This window comes from Apium graveolens, chromosome 1 (genome assembly GCF_009905375.1).
Source record: "Apium graveolens cultivar Ventura chromosome 1, ASM990537v1, whole genome shotgun sequence".
In the NCBI taxonomy this organism is placed as follows: domain Eukaryota; kingdom Viridiplantae; phylum Streptophyta; class Magnoliopsida; order Apiales; family Apiaceae; genus Apium; species Apium graveolens.
This window is the reverse complement of record NC_133647.1, coordinates 86,002,956-86,025,116: the sequence shown is the minus strand read 5'-3', so window position 1 is coordinate 86,025,116 and position 22,161 is coordinate 86,002,956. Positions and strand designations below refer to the sequence as shown.

General features: G+C 35.1%; 1 protein-coding gene across 1 annotated transcript; it reads right to left on the bottom strand.

The window, feature by feature from the left end:
• Positions 1-9,041: 9,041 nt before the first annotated feature.
• LOC141664817 (respiratory burst oxidase homolog protein B-like) lies at positions 9,042-14,064 on the bottom strand. The gene is made up of 12 exons (XM_074470773.1): positions 13,383-14,064; positions 13,137-13,296; positions 12,961-13,009; positions 12,465-12,578; positions 11,963-12,391; positions 11,170-11,553; positions 10,930-11,025; positions 10,723-10,838; positions 10,510-10,612; positions 10,221-10,297; positions 9,592-10,109; positions 9,042-9,392 (listed from the first exon to the last, which is right to left on the bottom strand). The coding sequence occupies exons 1-12, from the start codon at positions 13,903-13,905 to the stop codon at positions 9,283-9,285; spliced, it is 2,679 nt and encodes an 892-aa protein (XP_074326874.1). The 5' UTR covers positions 13,906-14,064; the 3' UTR covers positions 9,042-9,282.
• Positions 14,065-22,161: the final 8,097 nt, after the last annotated feature.

Sequence of the window (22,161 nt, the reverse complement as noted above, 5' to 3'; positions counted from 1 at the left end):
CTCTAAATCATGAGTAGGATATTTTTGTTCGTGTGGTTTCAATTGCCTTGATGCATACGCAATCACCTTATCGTGCTGCATTAGAACACATCCTAGTCCTTTATGAGAAACATCGCTATAAATTACGAAATTCCCTTGATCGTCTGGAAGTGACAAAACAGGTGTTGTGATTAATCGTTGCTTCAATTTCTGAAAACTTTCTTCGCACTTGTCATTCCATATAAACTTTTCATTCTTCCGTGTAAGCTTTGTCAATGGTGTTGCAATCCTTGAAATTTTTGAACGAATCGACGATAATATTCCGCTAATCCCAAGAAACTTCTTACCTCGGTGGGTGTTCTCGGTCTTTCCCAGTTTGTAATTGCCTCGATCTTTGCTGGGTCCACTTTGATCCCTTCATTACTGACTATGTGTCCTAAGAACTGAACTTCCTGTAGCCAAAACTCATACTTCGAGAATTTAGCATATAACTTCTTTTTCCTTAAAATCTCCAAAGCTGTTCTCAAATGTTCCGCATGATCCTCTTCCATTTTTGAATAAATCAAAATATCATCTATAAACACAATAACGAATTTGTCCAAGTATTCCTTGAAAATTCTGTTCATCAGGTCCATAAACGCTGCCGGGGCGTTGGTCAATCCAAAAGATATCACAAAAAATTTTCGTAATGTCCATACCTTGTTCTAAAAGCTGTCTTCGGTATATCTTCGGGCTTAATCTTCAGTTGATGATATCCCGATCTTAAATCAATCTTGGAGAAGTACTTGGCTCCCTTCAGTTGATCAAACAAATCATCAATTCTGGGTAACGGATACTTGTTCTTGATTGTAAGCTAGTTGAGCTCCCTATAGTCAATGCACAGTCTCATGCTTCCATCTTTCTTCTTGACAAATAATACCGGGGCTCCCCACGGGGATACACTAGGTCTGATTACTCCTTTCTCTAACAGCTCTTGCAATTCCTTCGCTAGCTCTTTCATCTCAACGGGCGCCATCCTATACGGGGTCTTGGATACCGGTTCTGTTCTAGGTGCTAAGTCGATTGCAAACTCAATTTTTCTATCTGGAGGAAGTCCTGGTAACTCGTCGGGAAACATGTCTGGAAATTCATTCACTACTGGAATATCTTCAAGTTTCGCTAGCTCCTGACTCCTATCAATCACATATGCCACGAAATGCTCGCATCCTTGTCGTAGTAACTTCTTGGCTTGAATCATCGTTAAGAACTTCTTTACTTGTTTCTGGCCCTTGAACGTTACTATTCTTTCGTCTGCCATTTTCACCATTACCTTCTTATTTCGACAATCTATCTGGGCATCGTGCTTAGATAACCAATCCATTCCTAAGATAACGTCAAATTCTCCTAACTTAAATGGTATCAAATCTATACAAAACTTACTACCATAAATCTCAATCTCACAATTCCCAAAAACTTGATTAACAGATACTCGTTCTTGATTTTCCAATTCCACAGTCATTATTTCATTTAAATACTCAACTGGACAATTTAACTTACTAACAAAATCTTGTGAAACAAACGATCGAGTTGCTCCCGAATCTATTAACACTTTGGCACATAAAGAATTCACATTAATCGTACCTGCCACGACATCCGTATCCTGGATAGCATCCTTCACAGACATGTCAAAAACTCTAACCCTTGGAGTCTCATTCACTGCTGGGGTAGATCCCATAATCCTCAATGCATTACTGACTGGGGCTGGTTCTTGCAATCCCTGGCTATATGTCCTGGTTTCCCACATTTAAAGCACGTAAATCCAATGGCTGGAACCTTCACTGCTGGATTCCGGATAGGCTGATCCTTATTTGCTGACTCTCTTGCTGGATGATTTCGGCACTCCCTTGAATAGTGCCCTTTCTGATTGCACTTGAAACAAACTACATTCAACTTATTACAAACTCCCACATGCTTCTTCCCACATACTTGACAATCTGGAAAAGTTAATCTCAACTGATTTGGCTGATTCGCATTAACTGGACAGTTGCCCTGACTTCCGCGCTTGCATTCTGTCTCCTGAAATTAAAATTCCTCCCTGGCTGAAAATTGCCCTTCTTAAAATTTGGAAACTTCCCTGGTTGTGACTGACCTTCATTCCCTTTCAATTTCCTTTTCTTGCTTTCTTTCTCCTTCTGTGACATCTCACTCTCTGTCTCTGCGATCATAGCCTTCTGTACAACTCCTGCATAAGTATTCAATTCAAAAATGGCTACCTTCCCTCTGATCCATGGTTTCAAACCTTGCTGAAATCTTTTAGCCTTCTTCCTATCAGTATTCACATACGACGGCACATACCTTGACAATTCCTCAAACTTACTCTCATAATCTGTTACTGACATATTTCCTTACTTTAGTTCTAAAAACTTCAACTCCATCTGATCCTAGACAAACTGAGGAAAATACTTTTCTAAAAACAACTCCTTAAACCTCTCCCAAGTAATAACATCTGTACCTTCCAATGTCTTCACCATCTCCCACCAATAGGTGGCCTCATTCTTCAAATAGTAACTTGCAAACTCAACCTTCTGTTCGTCCTTTACTTTTACTAAGGCAAATGCCTTCTCTATCTCCTTTAACCAAACATCTGCTTCAATCGGTTCTAAGGAACCCTTGAATTTTCGTGGGTTTACTGCCTGAAAAGTTTTAAAAGTTACCTGGGGATTGGTCTGTCTTTGTTGTTGTTGTGGCAGGTGAACTGTTTGTTGGGCCAAGATTTGAAGAATCTGGGCTATTGCTGGGTCTATAGGCCCTAGGTTTGCATTCTGGTTTGTATCATCTTGGTTGTTATTATTGTTGTTGTTGGGTTCTTCATTCTGGGTGTTGGTGCGGGTATTTCTTCTGGGAGGCATTTTCTGTAAAGAATCAAACAACTTATTTAGCTTTTAAATCAAATTCTTTGCATAAAAGAAAAGTTTTGTAAAACAGAAATATTTCTTTTTGAAAACAGTTGTAACTAGGTAAATTGCATGCTTCTTTACAGAATATAAACAGTTATGAAAAACAGGGTACATTGTATCACAGGGGTATAACTAGTGCAATAAATAAGGTAAAGTAAAACAAGTGCAGTAAAATGAATGACAATACTGGAAAGGAAAGGTGCTGATATATATATATATATATATATATATATATATATATATATATCAAAAGTTTTGGGTAGTACAAGAGTAAAGACGCTTCGAAAGTAAAAGCAAAAGGGTACCACAACCTACTCACTAGTCAGCATAGCTAGTTTATAAATACAACTCAAAAGTCTATTGATACACACTACACACTACTATACATACTACATAACCATCACAATACTGCTTAGCATCTCTGGATCTCTAACTCATGGCAAGTCTGGACCTCCAATCTCCTCAAGCTCCTCTAGAACCCACTTAGCCCACTCCACTAGGAAATCAGGGGTGATGTCCTCATGTGTAGCCTCAGCAATCCTCACTGCAGCTGCTCTACGAAATGCCTGGAGCCTCTCTCTGAGTCGCCTCTCACCACACCCAACCTCTCTGATACGCATAATATGTAGTAACTCCTGAATCTGACCCTGTAGGAATCGTTGCTCCATAAGGCAAGCCTCAAACTGATGATATGGGACAGGATAGGAAGAGAACTGGAAAGGTACTCCTGTAACTGAGTGACTAGTAAAGCCTGAATCAGCAGGTGGGGGTCCTCTGATAGGTGGCCTCATGCCTTGAGGTGGAATAGCCTGCAATGGTACGGGCTGCAACTCAGGTGGAGGTAGTATGGCCAACACTGATGGAACAACAGGACGTGGATCTGAAGACGGTCCTCCAACTGAAGGCTCTGAGTGATCAGCTAATACGGGGATAAAAGAGTCGCCCGTCGCTGCTATCTGAAATCATATCGCAATATAAGAATCTCGAACCATAACGCGAATTACACTAATACCTGTTATACCGAAGCACTCAACCTCTCGACGTTCTATCTTTCTATTCCTTACTTCTAATCCTAACCCTCTACCCATTCCCGTCAACCTAGGCTTGTGTCAGTGACTTATAACCTGTGACTCTGATACCAAACCTGTGGCGCCCTCCAAACCCGGGTCAGAAGTTTGAGGTCCACACACATACACCTTATTTATAACCTGCTTATAACAATAATAAAGATAATAATAATATGTAGTGACCCTACTTATCAACTACCATGGATCGCAACAGGTTAAAGTATGCACACAAGCCAACCACACTTACTTATATTACAAACCGTTCAAAACCCAACTATCCAACTCAGAACTGAGTATTAAATATTATTACAAACTTTTTACAAACTTAAATTATTCCAAAAGAAGCCTACTAGCTCAACTCGATCAACCTGAACCCCTAGCTCTCGCGCTGGACTGGGGATCCTCGGTACCAACCGGTTCCTTCTTAACTGGAAAAGAATATAACAACATCGCACAAATGAGCTAACTAGCTCAGCAAGTCACAATGATAAAATTGATAATAATGATCATCAGGGAAATATGGTTATGATATGAAGTGAACAATGGATTATGATTTAGAATTGGATATTATATTTTCATTTTAAAAATCAAGGTTAGGCTGCTGATCAGTCACGCACTAACCCCGAGCAAAGCACACAACACTGCTCTAACTACTGGATCCAAGGCACATATTGGCCTAACTTGACCATTATATGGTCTGACCACGAATCTGGTCCACAATTTTATAAAAACAATCCAATTCTACCATAATAACAGAATAAGCAGTAATAAACAATAAACAGGATCATTAACAACATTGGACGTTCAATAATGAAAATGGTTTCAATCTATATAAAGATCAATATGGCATTTCCAAAGCTTGGCTGTTAGGTAATGAAAGAATTGGATAGCAAAAGAATCAACATTTCAGGGTTCCAAGGATTTGATCTTTCAAAGCATAAGATACAAGGGTTTGAATTTGTAAGCAATCTGGTTCAGTGTTTAATATTTAGTTTGTATGTATTTGTGGAGTAGTATCGTATATTTGAGGTTCGTATTTGGGTATACAATAATCAATGGTCTAGAAGGAATCAGGTTTACGGCTCAAGATCAATAACTGGAATCAAGGTTTAGGGTTCAGTGCTTCAGAGCACTTGCAATATAAAACAGGAATATCAATCACTACAATATCTCGAGAAAATTCAGAACACTTGCCTGGTACTAGCTTACTACACTACACTTGCTCTCAATCACCACTGTCTTACTCCTTGACTATCTGTTTCCCTTTCCTACGCCTTGCCTCTTCTGCTCACATATTATAAGCATCTATCAATATTTAACTCATACGTTCTATTCGACACATACTTCTATCTACCCTTCGTTTCACCCAAATCCGATTAACGGATTAAAAGTTACGCAATAAACAAGTAAATATCGAATATACAGACCTACAGTCAACCAACAAGTCACATATAACACATAACACGTCACATAATCAATAATATATCATTTATAAATAAGTTTCGGGTCATAAACAAGCTTTCTGGTATTTAAAATGATTTTTAAAACATTTTTGGATTTAAAACAGATCGTTGAATCAATTTCGAAGTAGTAAATAGGGTTCGGTTGGCCAATTCTGGTTTCAAAACAATTTCATAATAATTATCGAGACTTGAAAACAATTTAAAATAATATTTTAAAGCTCGAAACTATTTTTCGGAATTTTTAAATCATTTTTAAATAATTAAATCTAATTAAATAATTAATTAAAATCAATTAATAATTAATTAAATCAATTAATCAATCAATTTTCGAATTACTTGACCAATTAATCAATTAAAAATTAACTAAAATTAATTAACTAATTTATTCAGATTTATTTTTGAATTAAAAATAATTTTCGGAATTAAAATAATAATTTTTGGAATTTTCAGAAATTAAAATCGAATTTTTATAATTAAAATAAATAGGAAATATGATTTTTAAATATTTTTAAAACAGGAATCCAAAATTTGCAAGTTCTGGAAACCTCAGGGACCTAACTTCATCGTTTTTAAAACTATAGGTACTAAACTGCAATTTTACAACCCCCGTCGCCGGAAAATACAGGGGTGGCCGGAGAACACGATTCCGGCACCCTCACCTCACCACAAGCTCCAGATCACATCTACAGACAACCAAAAACTTATTCATGCAATCAAATCATTCAAATAACCCCAGACTTGGCCGGAAATTGGCCAAGAACATCGCCGGTTTCCGGCGAACTTCGGAAATTTTCAAAACACAACTCCCTTCGATTCAGACATCCTCTGTTAACGAGCTATATACCAATCGATTGTAAATTTCATAAGGAACATAATCCACTATAAATCAACAGCTAATAACCCCTAAATCAAAAAGCCCCAAATTTCAATTGTAAACATTCATACGGGTTACAAACCCTAATTTTAAAATTCGAGAATTAAACCCACTTTTGAGCATGTTATTGAACTCCAAATCAGACGTATGACATATAAAAATCATCAGGAAAAAAAGCTCTACAACATGCAAGCATCAAATCATACAAACAATCATCCGAATAAAAATTCATATTTTTAATAAAATTAATTCGAAAATAAATAATTTTTCAGAAAATAAACCTTGATTTCTGCAGTGATTTGGAACACAGAATCTGATAGAACACCTCAAGACCTTTGGATTGAGCACTCGAGCTTTTCAAACGGACTCCGGTAACACCTCCGATTGTTGGTTTGATTCTCAGAAAGGTTTATGAATATATGAATTTTCTCTGGAAATTTATATAATTACTGAATGCAAATGATTTTTGATACGAAATAAAACACGGTAAAGGCTATTTATAATTACGGAAAATTAGTATCCCGTTGTATCACTCCAGATATAAAACGGTACGTTTATTTGTAAAAACTGATCCAAACGGTATCGGTTTTCGGGACAGTTATCCAAACCAGTACAATTTGTACTGCGGTCTTGGTCTCAGCGCCTGGTTACACGTACTACGAGGTGATAATTGGGATAGTCTAATAAAAAGCTCCCGTTTATCGAAAATACGAGTTTTATTAATTTACCGAAACGAATATTGTATCGAAAATGTTGCGCCGGGACCCGCGCAGGACAAACCGTACGCCGGATCGAAAAAGTCGAAACATAGAATATGCTCGGAATATTACAATTAGGTTAGGAAGGAGTTCTCGGAAGAGTTTCGGGTTCCAAAAAAGTAACAACGGATGACGTCGGTTGGTTCCCGTTTTTATAAAATAGATTTTAAATACTCGGAAAAAGATTTATAAATTTCATATGATCCTTATAAATTCATAAACCAACATAAAAACAATTAGGAAGATATGAAAATTATCTATATTTTATTTTGGACATATAAAAATTAAAATACTCAATTAATAATATTTTTAAACATCCAAACACATTTAACACTTAACAATTAATTCACAGAATAGATACTGAACACATATATTAATTATTTATTAGCAAAAATAATTACACGATATATCCCGGATATTACAGAGAATATATCTTATCTTCAACGAATGGCTTTTAAATGGAATTATATCACTCCAAACATGATAATTACTTATAATTACAGGAAAATTACTTGGATTCATAGATAATCATTATAATTGATGAATTTTTGGATTTGGGGAGTCCTGCTGCGCATGGACACTAGAAACCCACCTCAAAAGCAGTTGGGTCAGTTATAGAATCTGGTTTCGCTTATCAGCAACATGGCTTGTTGCTCAAGGACAGAAGTCCAACCCGGAAAGAACTACATTGAGCTTGATCCCTATATATAGGGTATGTAGACGCTAGTTGACAAAGGGGTTCAGATTTTCACTATATACGCGAATTGACGGGTGTAACCACAGTGATAATTTTTCGAGTACTTTTGACCGGATCGAGAAGGACTTTCTCAGCTATTTGTACATGGTATCTTTGACGATTCAGCTTCCAAATACAACACACTTTCATCCACGTCACCGCCGCCACACCGCCATTACCACAATTGTAGCAACAACTTTAAATACGAGAACCAAAGACTATTCAATTATTTCAACACGATAATTTTAGGGTGTTCATTACCAAATTTCCCTTACAACACCTTGATAAAAGTTTAAGTTTGAGTTTGATAAATTTTTTATAAATTGAAACATAAATACTAAGAGTTCGACATTTGGCTCATTTAGCTTTTGAATACTTTCATTATTCATATGTACTTGTCAAAATTAGAATGTAAATTTTTAAAAATAGATAAAAGATCTATTTGTCTCTCAGGCTCATAGAAATAAAAATAATAAGATAGAAAAAACCGAAAATGTATAATTGCGTAGGACGGATCCAGTTTCCAAGATATAAGGGTGGTCGGATTTTTTTTTTAACTAGTTCGAGCTGAGCATTTAGCATGTTCTACTCGAGTTCGACTAGAAATTGACTCGAGCTCAGGCTCAGAAAAATTCAAAAATACGATTTATAATATTGAATTATTGCGACTATTTTCGGCTAAAAATCCACTCTTAATTGTTGCAGACTTGCAGTTGCGACCGTTACAATTTTACCAACATCTAAATTCAAGGATATTTAATATCTTTGTGTTTTTAACCATCTTTTAAGCGAGATAAGAAGACAACTTTGGTTCTAATGTCAACTATATAGCTAGAAAGTTGAACTTCGAGTGATTAAAAGACATATTTGGTCAAATTCCGAATGAACTTCGAGTGATTAAAAGACATATTTGGTCAAATTCCGAAGGATAAAATTTTAAAGTGTGGTTAAAGTGTTTTAACTAGAATTGCTTTTAACTAGAATTGCTGGTTCAATATCTATTCCTATCTTATATTTCTATCTTTTTTTTGTCATCTATTCCTAACTTCTATTTTCACTTGTAACTCATAATTTTTTAAAACAAAAAAAGATATAACTTTCACTTATAAATTTTGTCCCAATAATTTTTTTATAATTTTTATATAATTTGAATATAAATTAAGAAGGGGTAAACTGAATAGCAAATGTAAAACATGAAACCATGATATTCAGTTAATGACATGTACAACATAATTTTTTCTTAATCAAGTTTTTATTCTTATTATACTCAAAACTACTGCATTGCAATTTGCATAAGATCAGTATTTTGTTAAGGTACAGTACAAATGACGATATCCAATATTTTACACCAATTTTGATCACACTTGTAAGCATGAATAAGCTAAACATATCATGTATTCCTATATCATGCATGATATTTATAAATAGAGATAGAATGTACTTGTACATAATGTTCATATATGTAGTGATCAGAAGTTCTCCTTGTGAAAATCAAACTTTGTGGTTGTTTTCCGAGAGAATTCATGGGACAAGTGCCTCAGTTCAGGAATTAAAGCTGCAGCACCGCAGTAGAACACTCCTGCACACAGATTATTTGTATAATTATATACCTCATTGCTAACTGTTAATTTACAAAACTGCAATATTGTTTAGTTTCGAGGTAGACATGGCATGAATACACTTTCAGACAATACGATATGCATATGGCATCACATTGCTTTGCGAGATTGGATCACTAGCTAAGAAATGTGCAGATACTAATCCATGTATATACTTACCAACTCGTTTATCAGGATGTTTGACTGCAACATGCTTGAATTCGTTACGCCAATTAGGCCTAGCAAAATGCGTCCTAACGCGCGTCCCCGATACAATGTCTACACCATTTTTAGCATGCTGGAAAGACTGAAGCATGGCAATCAAAGCTGACCGTGCATCGCCTTCTTCATACACACTTGTGCAGTAATTGTGCAGCTCAATTACATGCTCTGTATCCTTTTCCGCAACCTCATTCATTACATTTTTGAACCATTCAAATGAGCCTTCTTCACGAGTCACCCAGTAGAAGTATGCATTTGTAGTGTTAAATGGCTCTTTTTTCTTGTGATTTTTTGTGCCACTTTCGATTATTCCTGACTCTTCTTCTTTCTGTTGTTTAATGTGAAAAAGAACATCTTTGACAATGCTGATTAAAGGGGTTGCACCAATGCCGAGGCCAATCAGGAAGAGGATATCGTATTCTTTGTAGTCTTGTGCTGGAGCTCCATAGGGGCCATCAATTAGGAGCTTTGGCAACCTGATTATTTGTACATGTAATATCGTGATAGATATAGAATTTGTTGGTGTCGATTATTATTAGCCTTTGGCAAGGAGATGTTAAGAAATATAAAAGTGACTAAATATGTACCTAGGTGTGTTCTGGTTTTGTTGTGCAATGTCTGCCCTTAAGAGGCCGCTTTGATCACTACCCGAAGGTTGACAAGCCTATCCAAATTCGCAACAATTAGTTCATCAGTGAGAAATTGAAATGTGAATCTTTATGCAATCAAGCCCAAAAGTTAAATTAATTAAGAGGTGGAAGTTAAGCCTGTCCTAACAATCAACGGATGGTGGACCAAGGATACATATTTAATTCCATTTTCGAATGCAGACTAATGTATAAAGGCAGTTTGAATGTAATTTATTAAAACAAGTACCCGGGAGAACACTGTTTTCAGCTGTGATGTCCAGTCACCTGCTGTTCGGATATGGAGGCTTAGATGATCGTCTGGTGGAGCTGAAGTAAGTGAAAATGGATGCCTATACACATACACTTCACATATTCATGTTTGATAATAAAAAATATTCCAAAGTGGAAAGGATTTAATTAAAGATTCTACAAGCAAATTACTACATATATTTTACCATACCATTCAACTGGAGAAACTTTTGAGCAGTTCACATATATGTACTGCCCACTAGTGTATTTAAATTTTCTAGGTTTAGTGAATTGCAAAGACATCACGTTTCCCGGGTATACAGCAACCTGAAATTCCATTAAAATTACTGTATTGGTTTTTCATGTAAAATGTAGCTGAAGTAGTCACATACATTTAGTCCAAGATTAGTTTAGGTACCTTTAGAATTTCCACAGTTCTGTGCCCAGACCTAAATGCTCGAACTAATCGTTCAATACCATATAAGATCATCGGAATAGCAACATACATCCATGTCTGAAATCAGTCGTATACCATAATATTGAGAATAATATTATTATGCAAGAACAAGTAGGCGTAATATATTAACAAGTTACTACTATAGTTGTAGCTAAAAGTAGTTCCAATGTTAATAAGCCAAAGAGAGAAAAATGAACTTACTGATTTATGGTACCATTCCTTGGAAAGATAAACGAAAGTTCCATGGATGATGAGGAGAACATAGACAATAATAAACAAATGGTGAGAGTACCAAAATGCATTATATCCTGTGAGGCGCTTAATCATTTTTGGTAGCTGAAGCCTGTTTTGTCGAAACCATGGGTTGGCTAATGTAAATGCTATAGTCATAAGCACCAACATAGTGATGCCAGTCCAACCTTCAGTACCTCTTACAAACCACCAGTACTCACTTGGCCGATGACCAAAAAAACGCTTCATAGGAACATATTCTTCGTCTGTAGAATGTAGTAGCCGAGGGAAGTCACATGTCAAGTGTGGGATAACATGTAAACAAACTCCAATTGCAATTCCAGTAGCAATTACCTGATAAAGTCATTCAGATATATTAGCGTTTTTTTACAGATTACTCCTGGATGAGAGAAACACCATAAAGTCCATCATGTCATTGCTTATATTGAGCAGTTTCATTCTAATTTTGCAAAGGAGCGTGTAATATTTATATATTTAACTAATCTTGCTAAGATAAGATTTGCAGAAAGAATATTAAATTGTGATTGAATATAATTTCACGCGAGTCTGACGAATGCTTCAAAATGATGACACATATAAGCCACGCAAGCATATAAGTAATCAAAATGTATCTTCATGCTGATTAAAAAACGAACATACAAAGTAAGGTGCTAAAATTTACTCTGATGATAAATAATGCAATCAAACATGATTACTATCTCTAGTCATTAAAAGGCGACAAATGATAAAATATGAACTATACCTTGTGGAAATTGACATTATCATCGAAAGGAATAATACGTCCCAACCTAGTCCTGCTCCTCAGCCATGTGATCGTGTTTCTACAAACAGGTAGAAGAATGAGAGCCATGTTGAATTTGAGTGTCTCAGCGCCACCCTTAGCAACACAAACGCAGTAGCCCATGACATGATATACTGCTCTATCCTTGTACTGATGAAATTTCCATGTGAACAGCCCCACACAAATTAAAAGCCACAAGCCAACAATCCAGAGTCTCTTCCAATTGTCATGTATGAAGTAGCCAATTCTGCGGTAGCCTCTTTTGATTAAGCTTTCATCTTTTGGTGGAACGAGTTTATCGCTTATTAAATTGCTCAGCATCCTACTTTCTGTCCCAGAGAAGGCTGCCTCATGTGGGGCTCTTAATAGCAGCATTTCCACATTGTACATCTATGGGAAATTAATTAGCCTCAGTGATCAATCTCGAAATAGTGCATCACAAATGTAACTACATGATACAAACCTCGACATATCCAAGATTACTTGGATCAAGTTCTTCCATTATCAGAGCTGCATACTCATCCGCACACTCTACAATTTTTGTCAGCTTATTTGCAGAAGCACTTAATGTAATGATCTGCACTTATTAACATAAATTAATTATTATGGTATGTCATGTGTAAATATAATGACAGATGACTGACCAAAAGATAGAACTAAATGGAATAAAACAAAAACTTCATGTAACTAAACATTAAAAAAAAGTTTTTATAGAGAATGAGAATGATGGAACATACAATTTTAAAGATGATAATTAATATAGTATATAGAATCTATGAATCTAATGGGCAACTTGGTTAAATTAAGCAGCAGAAAAGAACAATTTGAGTATATAAAACATATCAGGGAAGGAAGAACTAATTAAGAATTAAGCTTAAGAGGACTAATGAACAAAGTGTTTTTTAAATCAGATATTTAATATATGTGTAAACATTTTGGTAGGTATGCATGTTATGTACCTCTTTAACTTCATCTTGAGTGATTCTTCCATCAGCATCCTTGTCCACCCTGCAACATTTGGCGTATAATTCCACACAATTAGTATGTATTGAGCTTATAAAACTTTATAGTTTATCGGTCTGACCTTTTCGTTAATCAATAATCTCAGAAATCAATGGACAAACTGCATGCTTACATATCGAAGAAGGTCTGCAGCCTAGCATCAAAACTTGTGTCTGTAATCTGTTTCCAGAATTCATGCAATTGATCCTTGGTAACAGTTGATGAAGTTATGCCCCGTCTTCGGGCTAAAGCATCAAACAGTTCCCCCATAAACTCAGCAGACTCTTTCACTCCTGACCAGAGCATCATCACCAAGATTAATACATAAATAACTGTTCAATATTAGTCCATAAAAAATAAAATTAAAAATTAATAATACCTATGCATTTGCCAAAGGAAGATCTAGGCAACTGGCCATCGACAGAAAGTTCATCGAATCTTGCTTCAACCTCAGACCATCCATCACCGTTTGTCGTGTTTTTGTGCATAAACCTCAATCCCATAATGGCTTGGGCAGCTCCCGAGGCGCTGTGCTTAACCTTGTTATTCGAGTGTGTAGTTCTTTTAGAAGACGAAAAGCTGTTCTTTATATCTCTCGAAATCTGTCTCAACTTAGAGGAGAGCTGAGTAGATAAAGAAGAAGGATGTTTCTCTATACGACTCGCTATTAAAGCTGCTTCTTGATCAGGAGTACCCTTAATGTTATGCACCAACAAAGAATCGTTTGCAACATCTAAAGTTATTTCAATGTAGGGATTGTTTCCGTTTGTTTCATCTTTGAACCTTGCACTTCTTCTGCTTCCTGATAATTTCTTGCTAGAGACTAATGGACCGCTAAAGGCGATTCGCCTTGAGCTCCCACGGCTTTCTGGATCTCTCACTTGAGAGTCTTGATTCTCCATTTTTTGAGCTCTTCAAAATTGATCTATTTTAATCTGTTGATGAATAATGGCCTTATTAGTGGTTTCTTAGTTTATCTAGTGAGTCTAAAAGCTGGGTTCAGTTTGATACATAGCTAAGAGGGTGAAGGTTTAGATGAGATATTATAAGAAAGAAAGGTTGACAAAGAGATTGTGATGCAAAAAATCTATATAAGTGAGCCCCCAATACAAGATTAAGAAGTAAAACCCCCACCAAAAGAGAAAAAAGACAAGTGAAAAATATGAAAGTTAAAATGTCCAACTTTTCAACTGTCAAAGTCGTGTACATGCATGACCTAAAAGACCTTGTTGTCTTTTAGGTCATTTTCTCATTGTGCATGTTTTTGTTTTACTGAAATTTAATCAAACATTTTTGGGTGTCAGATCATGTTATAAAGGAATCGGGTATTCAGTAATGGAAAAATAGGATTTACATGATAAGATAAGTTTGGGCAATTTGGTAACAAATGTTGCCATTATTTGAATAACTTTACTAATTTAGGCTAATCTTTTTGTTTTGTAGATAATATAAGATGTTGGAATATGCATTAGTTCCCGCTTGACACACTCATATATTTTACTTTGCTTTTTATTTATTTATTTATTTAAAATTCGAGAAAGTTATGAAGTAATAATTTTAAAGCGATAGTATATTAATTTTGTATTCATTATTATTATCATTTTTTTAAATTTGGAAATATCAGAAAAAATAAAATTATTTTAATTACAGTTCACTTATTTTTTTTAAAATTCAGAAATAATGAGTTGGTGTTAATTAATGAAAAATAATTGAGTGTTATGTAAATTAAGACAGTGTTTAATTTATTCGCATAAATTAAGCGTTGTCTCAAATATTCTAAAAATTTGAACTCTTATTATCAAGAGAAACAAAATTCTACGATGATAGTACAAGCCAAGAGAGGTTATAACTTATAAACGTATATGTTGCGAGTATTCGATGAAAGTCTCCCGACTTATTGCACTAGTAAATATAAAAAAACTCGAAATATGATCCTTTCGACTCGAGTTCGGCTCAAGTTTGATTCAATAATAAATAAATAATATATAAAAAATATTAAATATTTATATAAAACTATATTTATAATTAAAAAATTAAAAATAATAGAGGCTTGATAAGGCTTGCACACCTTATAAGCTGAATAATTTAAAGCTCGAGCTCGGCTTTATAAAAAATTCGAAAACGATATAAGTCATTTACGGTACATTTTTAACAACGATTAGCAAACCACATAGGCTTCATCGCGCCTATCAGAAACTTTTAACAACTTTAGCTGGAAATTCTCGCCTGTGCGATTTAAGATTTTAACTTGCTTTCATAAGCGGGATACGTCAAGTTTCTATCAAATTATTTCTCCATAATTGAGTGAGAAAAAGGTTTTCAATGACTAAAACTTCCAATTTTTCTTATTTGTACACTTCAAAACAGGACTTCCACCATATAATCATATTCATATACTACTGCGGAAATGGGGTATATGCCAAACACAGCTTGTAACTCACAGTAGATCGTATACGCATGTATACTAAAATTAACGCAATGATATCATATAAACTGTTCTTCATTCATGCATCAAATCTCCGAACCTTATTTTGGCCTGCATTACCAAATATCAGTTGCTCACTGGCCCCAACCTTTGATATGTACTAGCCTATAATCCGTAAGATGCACGAGTAATTTTTAATACTTCCTTCATCCCATTTTACTTGTCACATTTTCTTTTATAGAAGTCAAATTGACTAAATTTTGATCAAAGATTAAATATTACTCTTATATTATTTCAGAAAACTAAAAATTATATATTGAAGTAGATTAAATCTACTTTTCGATGATGTAATTTTTTTATTTCGTTCAATTATAAAATATTAATAAATTTCGGTCACACTTTAGTCAATTTGACTGGGTCAAAGTCAAATGTGACAATTAAATTGTGATGGAGGGATAAATATATTTTAACTTAAAAATTATTAATATATTAATATAGATTTTTAATAGTTGAAAAAAAATTGAACAACATAATAAGTTATAATAATATATGTTTTATGATAATTTGAAACTAGATTGAAAATAAATAATATATAATATAATATGTTATTCACGTGACTCAAATCTTGAACCAGTAGAATTTGTTAAAAATAAAGAATATAAATATTTATATATAATACACTGTCGACGGGATTCGAACCCTCAACCTATGAGAACAGTTTAAATATTAATATAATATTATTTTATTATATCCAACGGTTCTTATCTATCTGTATTTAGATCTGACGGTTGTTATTCATTGTACCAACCAAATAACTGATTAACTGTCAGGGTATTCTGCTTATAATAATATAATATAGATATAAATTTCTTTTATAAGCAAATAGTTTATTAGTAAAGGGGGTGTGGCCTGGGGTAGAGCAGGCCAAATGTGTGGGTTTCAACCGCACGATCGGGACACGCTCGTCCGGAAATCTGTAATTATTTGGCCCGAACCGGGCCGGTTAAAGCTCGAACAATTCGTTGAAATATACGAGTCGGTTACAAATTCAATATTTGAAAACCGGGGACCGGACCGGCCCGCACGAGCCCGGCACGTACACGACCCGTGCGAGCTGCACCGACTCTACAACCCGCACAGGCCCGCGGGTATTGTGCACGCGCCATCTGATTTTCAGAACAGAAACCTACAAACATGTAGGTGTGGTGCTCTGTTGCTTTGTGAATTTAGCTGGGCTTTTCTAAAGATAATATTGGATGTTTCCTTGTTTGTCCCATTGAGTTTGTGTGCCTTATTTTTTTACGATTTCATTTTGAAGGAAGAAAAGCTAAGAGGACGACCCGACTGTGAGCACTTAAATGAACAACTTCACATTTTGATTGAGGCTGACTTACATGACAACGTCGTTGATTTGAAATTGAGACAAGCTCAAGAGATAATTGAAGAATTGCTTAAGCCTGTGGTACTAATATGAGCCCAGCCCTTCGTAATGATCACAAATAAGATATGTGATGCAAAAAAAAAGAAAAAAAACTGGTGCATATGTGATTTGTAGCCTTCGTGGACCAACCACGACCACAAGTTAAAAAGGAATGCAACCCGCGAACCATGAAAAATAGATTGGATGTAGTTTTCCACGATATAATTTTTAAAATATTTGAACCATGAAAAGGCAAAATTGTACAACTAATTGAGACGGGGTGAATATTAAAATATTAAAATATTTTATTTAATTTATTTAAAAGCATATTAATATCTTGAATAGGGTGTTAAATAAAGATTGCCAATATTTTCCAAGTCGTCAATAATATGAATATACTATCATACCTCTCTCTCTTGAGTTGCACTTTTGGTACTCTTCTTATCAAAATTACTTCTTATCAAAATTACTCCAAAAATTAGCACTTAAAGTTTTCAAACTATTCATATACAAGTATAATTAAAAATAAATATAAATGTACATAATTTTAGTAAGATATATAACATTATTTTTATTTCGGGAGGGTGCTGATTGATAGTCCATATTAGTTTAGGCCCAATAAAATGAGCCGAGGGCCCTAATAACAAATAGAGGAAAGTCGTCCGGACACGTGGCAGCATCCTCATCGTCCAGGTTGCTCTGATCTGGAACCTTCCAATGGTCCAGATCCAGGGACACGTTGGCCCATCACAGTCGTCCACAATCCAGCACACGCCAACGATCCAGATTTAAGGTACAAACCCCAAATCCCTAATGGGAAGCCTATAAAAGGCTGAGCAAAAGGTGTTTTGGGGGGTTACTGATTTCTATTCACCTACACACCTATACATGAAAGGCATATGTCATAGCCTATTTGTTTATTTGAGGATTTAACTCAACTCAAATAAGAATGTAACAAGTAAATAGTGGATCTACCCTCAAAGAGATCTCTCAAAGTAACATCTGTCAAATGATTCAGAAATAAGGTTCATGTACAGACTTGAGGAATTACTTCACTGGAAGAATTTCAAGAAATTGATCAAGCCTCAGTGATATAAATCAAGATTGTGGATTTAATCAAGTGACAGAGATCTTGTCAGGGTATCAGATAATTACAGGGATTTAATCTGAAGAAAATCAAGTTATCAAAGTCAAGATATGAAGAAAAGTCACAAAAGTTAGTCACTCATGAACTAGACAGTATATCGAGTGTCAACATTGAAGTTGTGGAATTGATTCATAATTGACAGTGATTTTCAGAAGATTTTCAGAAGAATGGTTGTTGTTCAAGAGTAGTATTAATTCTCTATTAATTAATTAAGTCATATAATTTAATTAAGAAAATAAATTAAATATGCAAAGATTAATTTATTGATTAATTGAATTAATTGATTAATTAATTATGAATTAATATTAAGAATTTTTTGAATTATAATTGAATTAAAATCAGTTTTAATTCAGTAAGACAATTGAGATTGAACTGGCATGACAATCTGGATTGTCATACCGATTGTCATGCCAGGCCATTCCTGATTGTCTCACCAAAAGTTCTACTGGAAGGAGAATTGTCTTTCCAGTTCATTTTGATAGTCTTGCTAGTTCATTCAATTGTCTCACCAAAAGTTTTACTGGAAGGAGGATTGTCTTGCTAGTTCAAAAGATTGTCTCACTGAAAGTCATGCCCATTCTCAGATAGTCATGCTAGTTCAAGTGGATTCTGTTGATTAAATTATAAAAGAAAGAAGCAGCATAAGACATTATTCAATACACTCAAGAACATAACAGAAGCAGCCGCACAAATATTTCATCTCTCTACTGAATTCAAGATCATTCATTTCTACTTTTAAAGTTAAATCAAAACAATTAGAAATCATTATCTTGTTCTTGTATAACTATCAAGCGGATCAAAATCTCTAGAACTTAATCTCAAATTGCTTTTAGCATTTGATTCTTTTTATTGCAAAATAGAAAAAGTTCATGTCAAATTTATTCTAGATTTGTGATAATTAATTTTAGATTAATCCCTTGTAATCGATACCGTTGTTGTAACACCTTTCAAGTTTAATAATAGTTTTATTTAACTTGAATTTTATTTCAATTTTTATTCCGCACTAAATTCGATTAAACGGTATAGTTTGTATTCAACCCCCCCTTCTACAAACATAGTGGGACCTAACAATTGATATTAGACCCTTCTGATTAACGAACAATTAAGATCCTAGACTTTTGTGATTTTTCAACTCCTTGAATTTTTATTTATTCAAAAATTCATAATGACTTCACAAAAAGTTGGAGCCGTTAAAATTCCACTATTTGATAAAGAAAATTATATTATGTGGAAGAAGAAGATGCTCTTGTTTTTACAAGTTGCAAATCCCAAATATCTGAACTTGTTAAAGAATGGTCCAAAAATTCCGATGGTTATTGAACCAGAGGTGATAGAAGATGATGTTGTAATTACCAAGGCTAGAACCTATGCAAAAGAGCCTGTGGATTTTACTCCTGCTGAAAAGGAAGAAGCCTCCTTGGATGCCAGCCTTCAATTGATTTTAGTTGATTCCCTTGATTTCTTGATGAACAGACATGTGTGATGAACTGTAAAAATTCCAAACACATCTGGGAAACTATTGAGGTGATTAATGATGGTACAAAGGAAGTTAGGGAGAACAAGTTAGAGATCCTAACCTATGAGTATGAACATTTTAAATCCAATCCAGGTGAAGAAATTACTGAAGTGTTCGAGAGGTACAATGCTTTGATCAACAACCTGAACATGAATGGTAAATATTATTCAATCAGTGAGATCAACAAAAAGTTCCTTTTAACACTGCTAACTCATCTTGAACATAGAATCACTTCCATAAGAGAAGCTAGAGATCTGAGTGAGATTTATTTGGATAGACTCTATGGTGTGTTAAAAACCTATGAGTTGGAGCAGATTCAGCATAAGGAAGTCTACGGGAAAGATAGAGTGGTCAGAGAGAATGGTACTGTATTCCAAGGCTGAGGAAAATATATTAGTAGCAGAATATGATCCTCCTACTGCAAATCAATACAGTGATGATTTTTACTCCTTGGAAGAGCTAGAGCAATTGGAAGATGAGTCAATGGCCCAGATTGTCAAGAGATTCTCCAATGTCAGATTCAAGAGAAATCCCAAGTTCAAGTACAAGTCCAACTACAACAGATTCCAGACAGGTGGATCTTCATCTTCTAACACCAGTAGTGGTGGATACAAAACAGGGATGGTTGATCGGAGCACCGTTAGATGTTATAACTGCAATGAGTTGGGACACTTTGCCATAGAATGCAGGAAGCCAAAGCAAGTAAGGAAGAACTCTTATGATTCTAATCAGAAGAGTAACTCTGAAAGGGCTTATCTGGCAAAGGGAAGAAGCTGGGATGATACCGATAGTGAAGATGAAGAAGATGGGAATCTTGCTCTTATGGCTATTGATGAAAATATTTCATCGTCAAGAAAAGAGGTTAAATTTACTGATGTTGAATTAGTTTATCATCTAGGAGGCTCCTTAGATTGTGCTCGTCGTGATAATGAACTGTTAAGTCAGCAGATCAAAGACCTTGAGAAAGAGGTCAATGAATTAAGACTTGTGCACATTAATCAAGACAAATTAAAAGAACAAGTATCTTTTCTAGAGAATAGAGTTAACTGTTATAGACAACTCGAAACTATTCTCAAAGACAAGATCACCGGTCTTGAGACTAAGGTTAAAGCTTACTTTAATCCTTGTTCGAAGGCTAAAGAGTTCTACAGTAAGCAAGCTGTTAATCAAAAATCCGGAATAGGTTTTGATTACAATGTTACTATTGGAGAATTAGGCATAAACTCCCCTCCTCATGTTTGTGCTAAAGGTAGGGAAGTACCACATGTGCTTAAGGGTGTTGATAAACCCCTCTATAAGGGATCAATTGCTGAACCATTTGATGAGACCTCCTTTATTATTCAAGAAGAAATACGTAATAAAGATCTTGCTAATGAGAAGGTTGTTTCCAAGTCAAGTGTGTCGAAAGTTCCAGTTAAAGTTTTGAAAGAAACTGAGACTAACTCAGACACACATGAGTTGGATAACAAAAATTTCATGTTTACCATGCATATTTTGCCTGTTGTTAATCCCTCTCATAAAGTATGTGGTGTTCCTGATTGTATGTCTTGTGCTTTTAATTTGATGTATTCTTATTTTAATGGTAAGCATGTTTCTGATGATAAGACTACTCCTCGTCAGCATGTGAATAGCAGGAAGCATGATAGGTCTAAGACCGCTAGTCCTTCTAAGGCTAGAAAGGAGACATTTAAGCCTAAGCCTAAACAGAAATTTGTTAAGGCTGTTTACAAGGTCAAATGTCTAGTCATTGAGAAAGTTGAGAACATTAAAGTTAAGAATGTTGTTTTGCCTGACAAAGGTCAATTCTACAAGTATGCCGGACCCAACCAAGTTTGGGTTCCGAAGAAGGTTTAATCCATTTGTGTTGCAGGGCATTAAACAGGTGGAACCGGTAGTGTGGATTCTTGACAGTGGATCGTCAAGACATATGACCGGAGATAGAGCCCTGCTAATAAATGTGGTTGAGAAAGCTGGCCCAGTGGTTACCTTTGGAGATAACAACAAAGGTTTAACTGAGGGATATGGCTGTTTGCAAGCTGGTAATGTTATAATTGAACTCAAACTTCTTTCAATATTAGTGATTTCTTATTTCAGTTAAAATCTTTTGAAATCACCATTGTACATCATTTCTCTCAAAAGATTAAATGTATAATTTTCATTCATTATAAATCTTAAGTACATTTTATCTCTATATTGCCATATGTTCTGTGATACAGGTTCAGCCTCCAATGGCCTTCATTCATTGACAGTCATGAGGTTGAAAACCCACAACTTCTATCCCAAATTGTAAAGACAAACACAGAAACAGAACCAACCAACACTCTCTTACCACTAAAATGAAGTATGAATGAGCGTGAGGGAGATAGTGCCTTAGTGCACCCCATAAGGTCGGTTCTGAAGTCAACCCACCAGCTCTGTCTCCTACAAAGATGAGTAGTATTTTAAACCGAGACAACTGCTAGCTCCCATATATCTTCTCAAAAAGATGTAATGGCTCAAAAGGCACAAAAATAGTTACTAGATTCATTCTCTCAACAGGGTGCATCTATTGAAATTTGCTTGACAGTCAGGGTATCCGTTGTTGTGTCACCACCTCAAACATAAACAATTCTTGATGCACAAGGTAAGGTTACACATATAAAGGAGGAGT

Coding starts and splice junctions, on each gene's coding strand:
- LOC141664817 (XM_074470773.1), bottom strand. CDS start 13,905: ATGGAGAATCAAGACTCTCAAGTGAGAGATCCAGAAAGCCGTGGGAGC. Junction 12,392..12,464: donor GTAATCTTGGATATGTCGAG/GTTTGTATCATG, acceptor AATTTCCCATAG/ATGTACAATGTGGAAATGCT. Junction 10,613..10,722: donor AAAGTTTCTCCAGTTGAATG/GTATGGTAAAAT, acceptor GTATGTGTATAG/GCATCCATTTTCACTTACTT.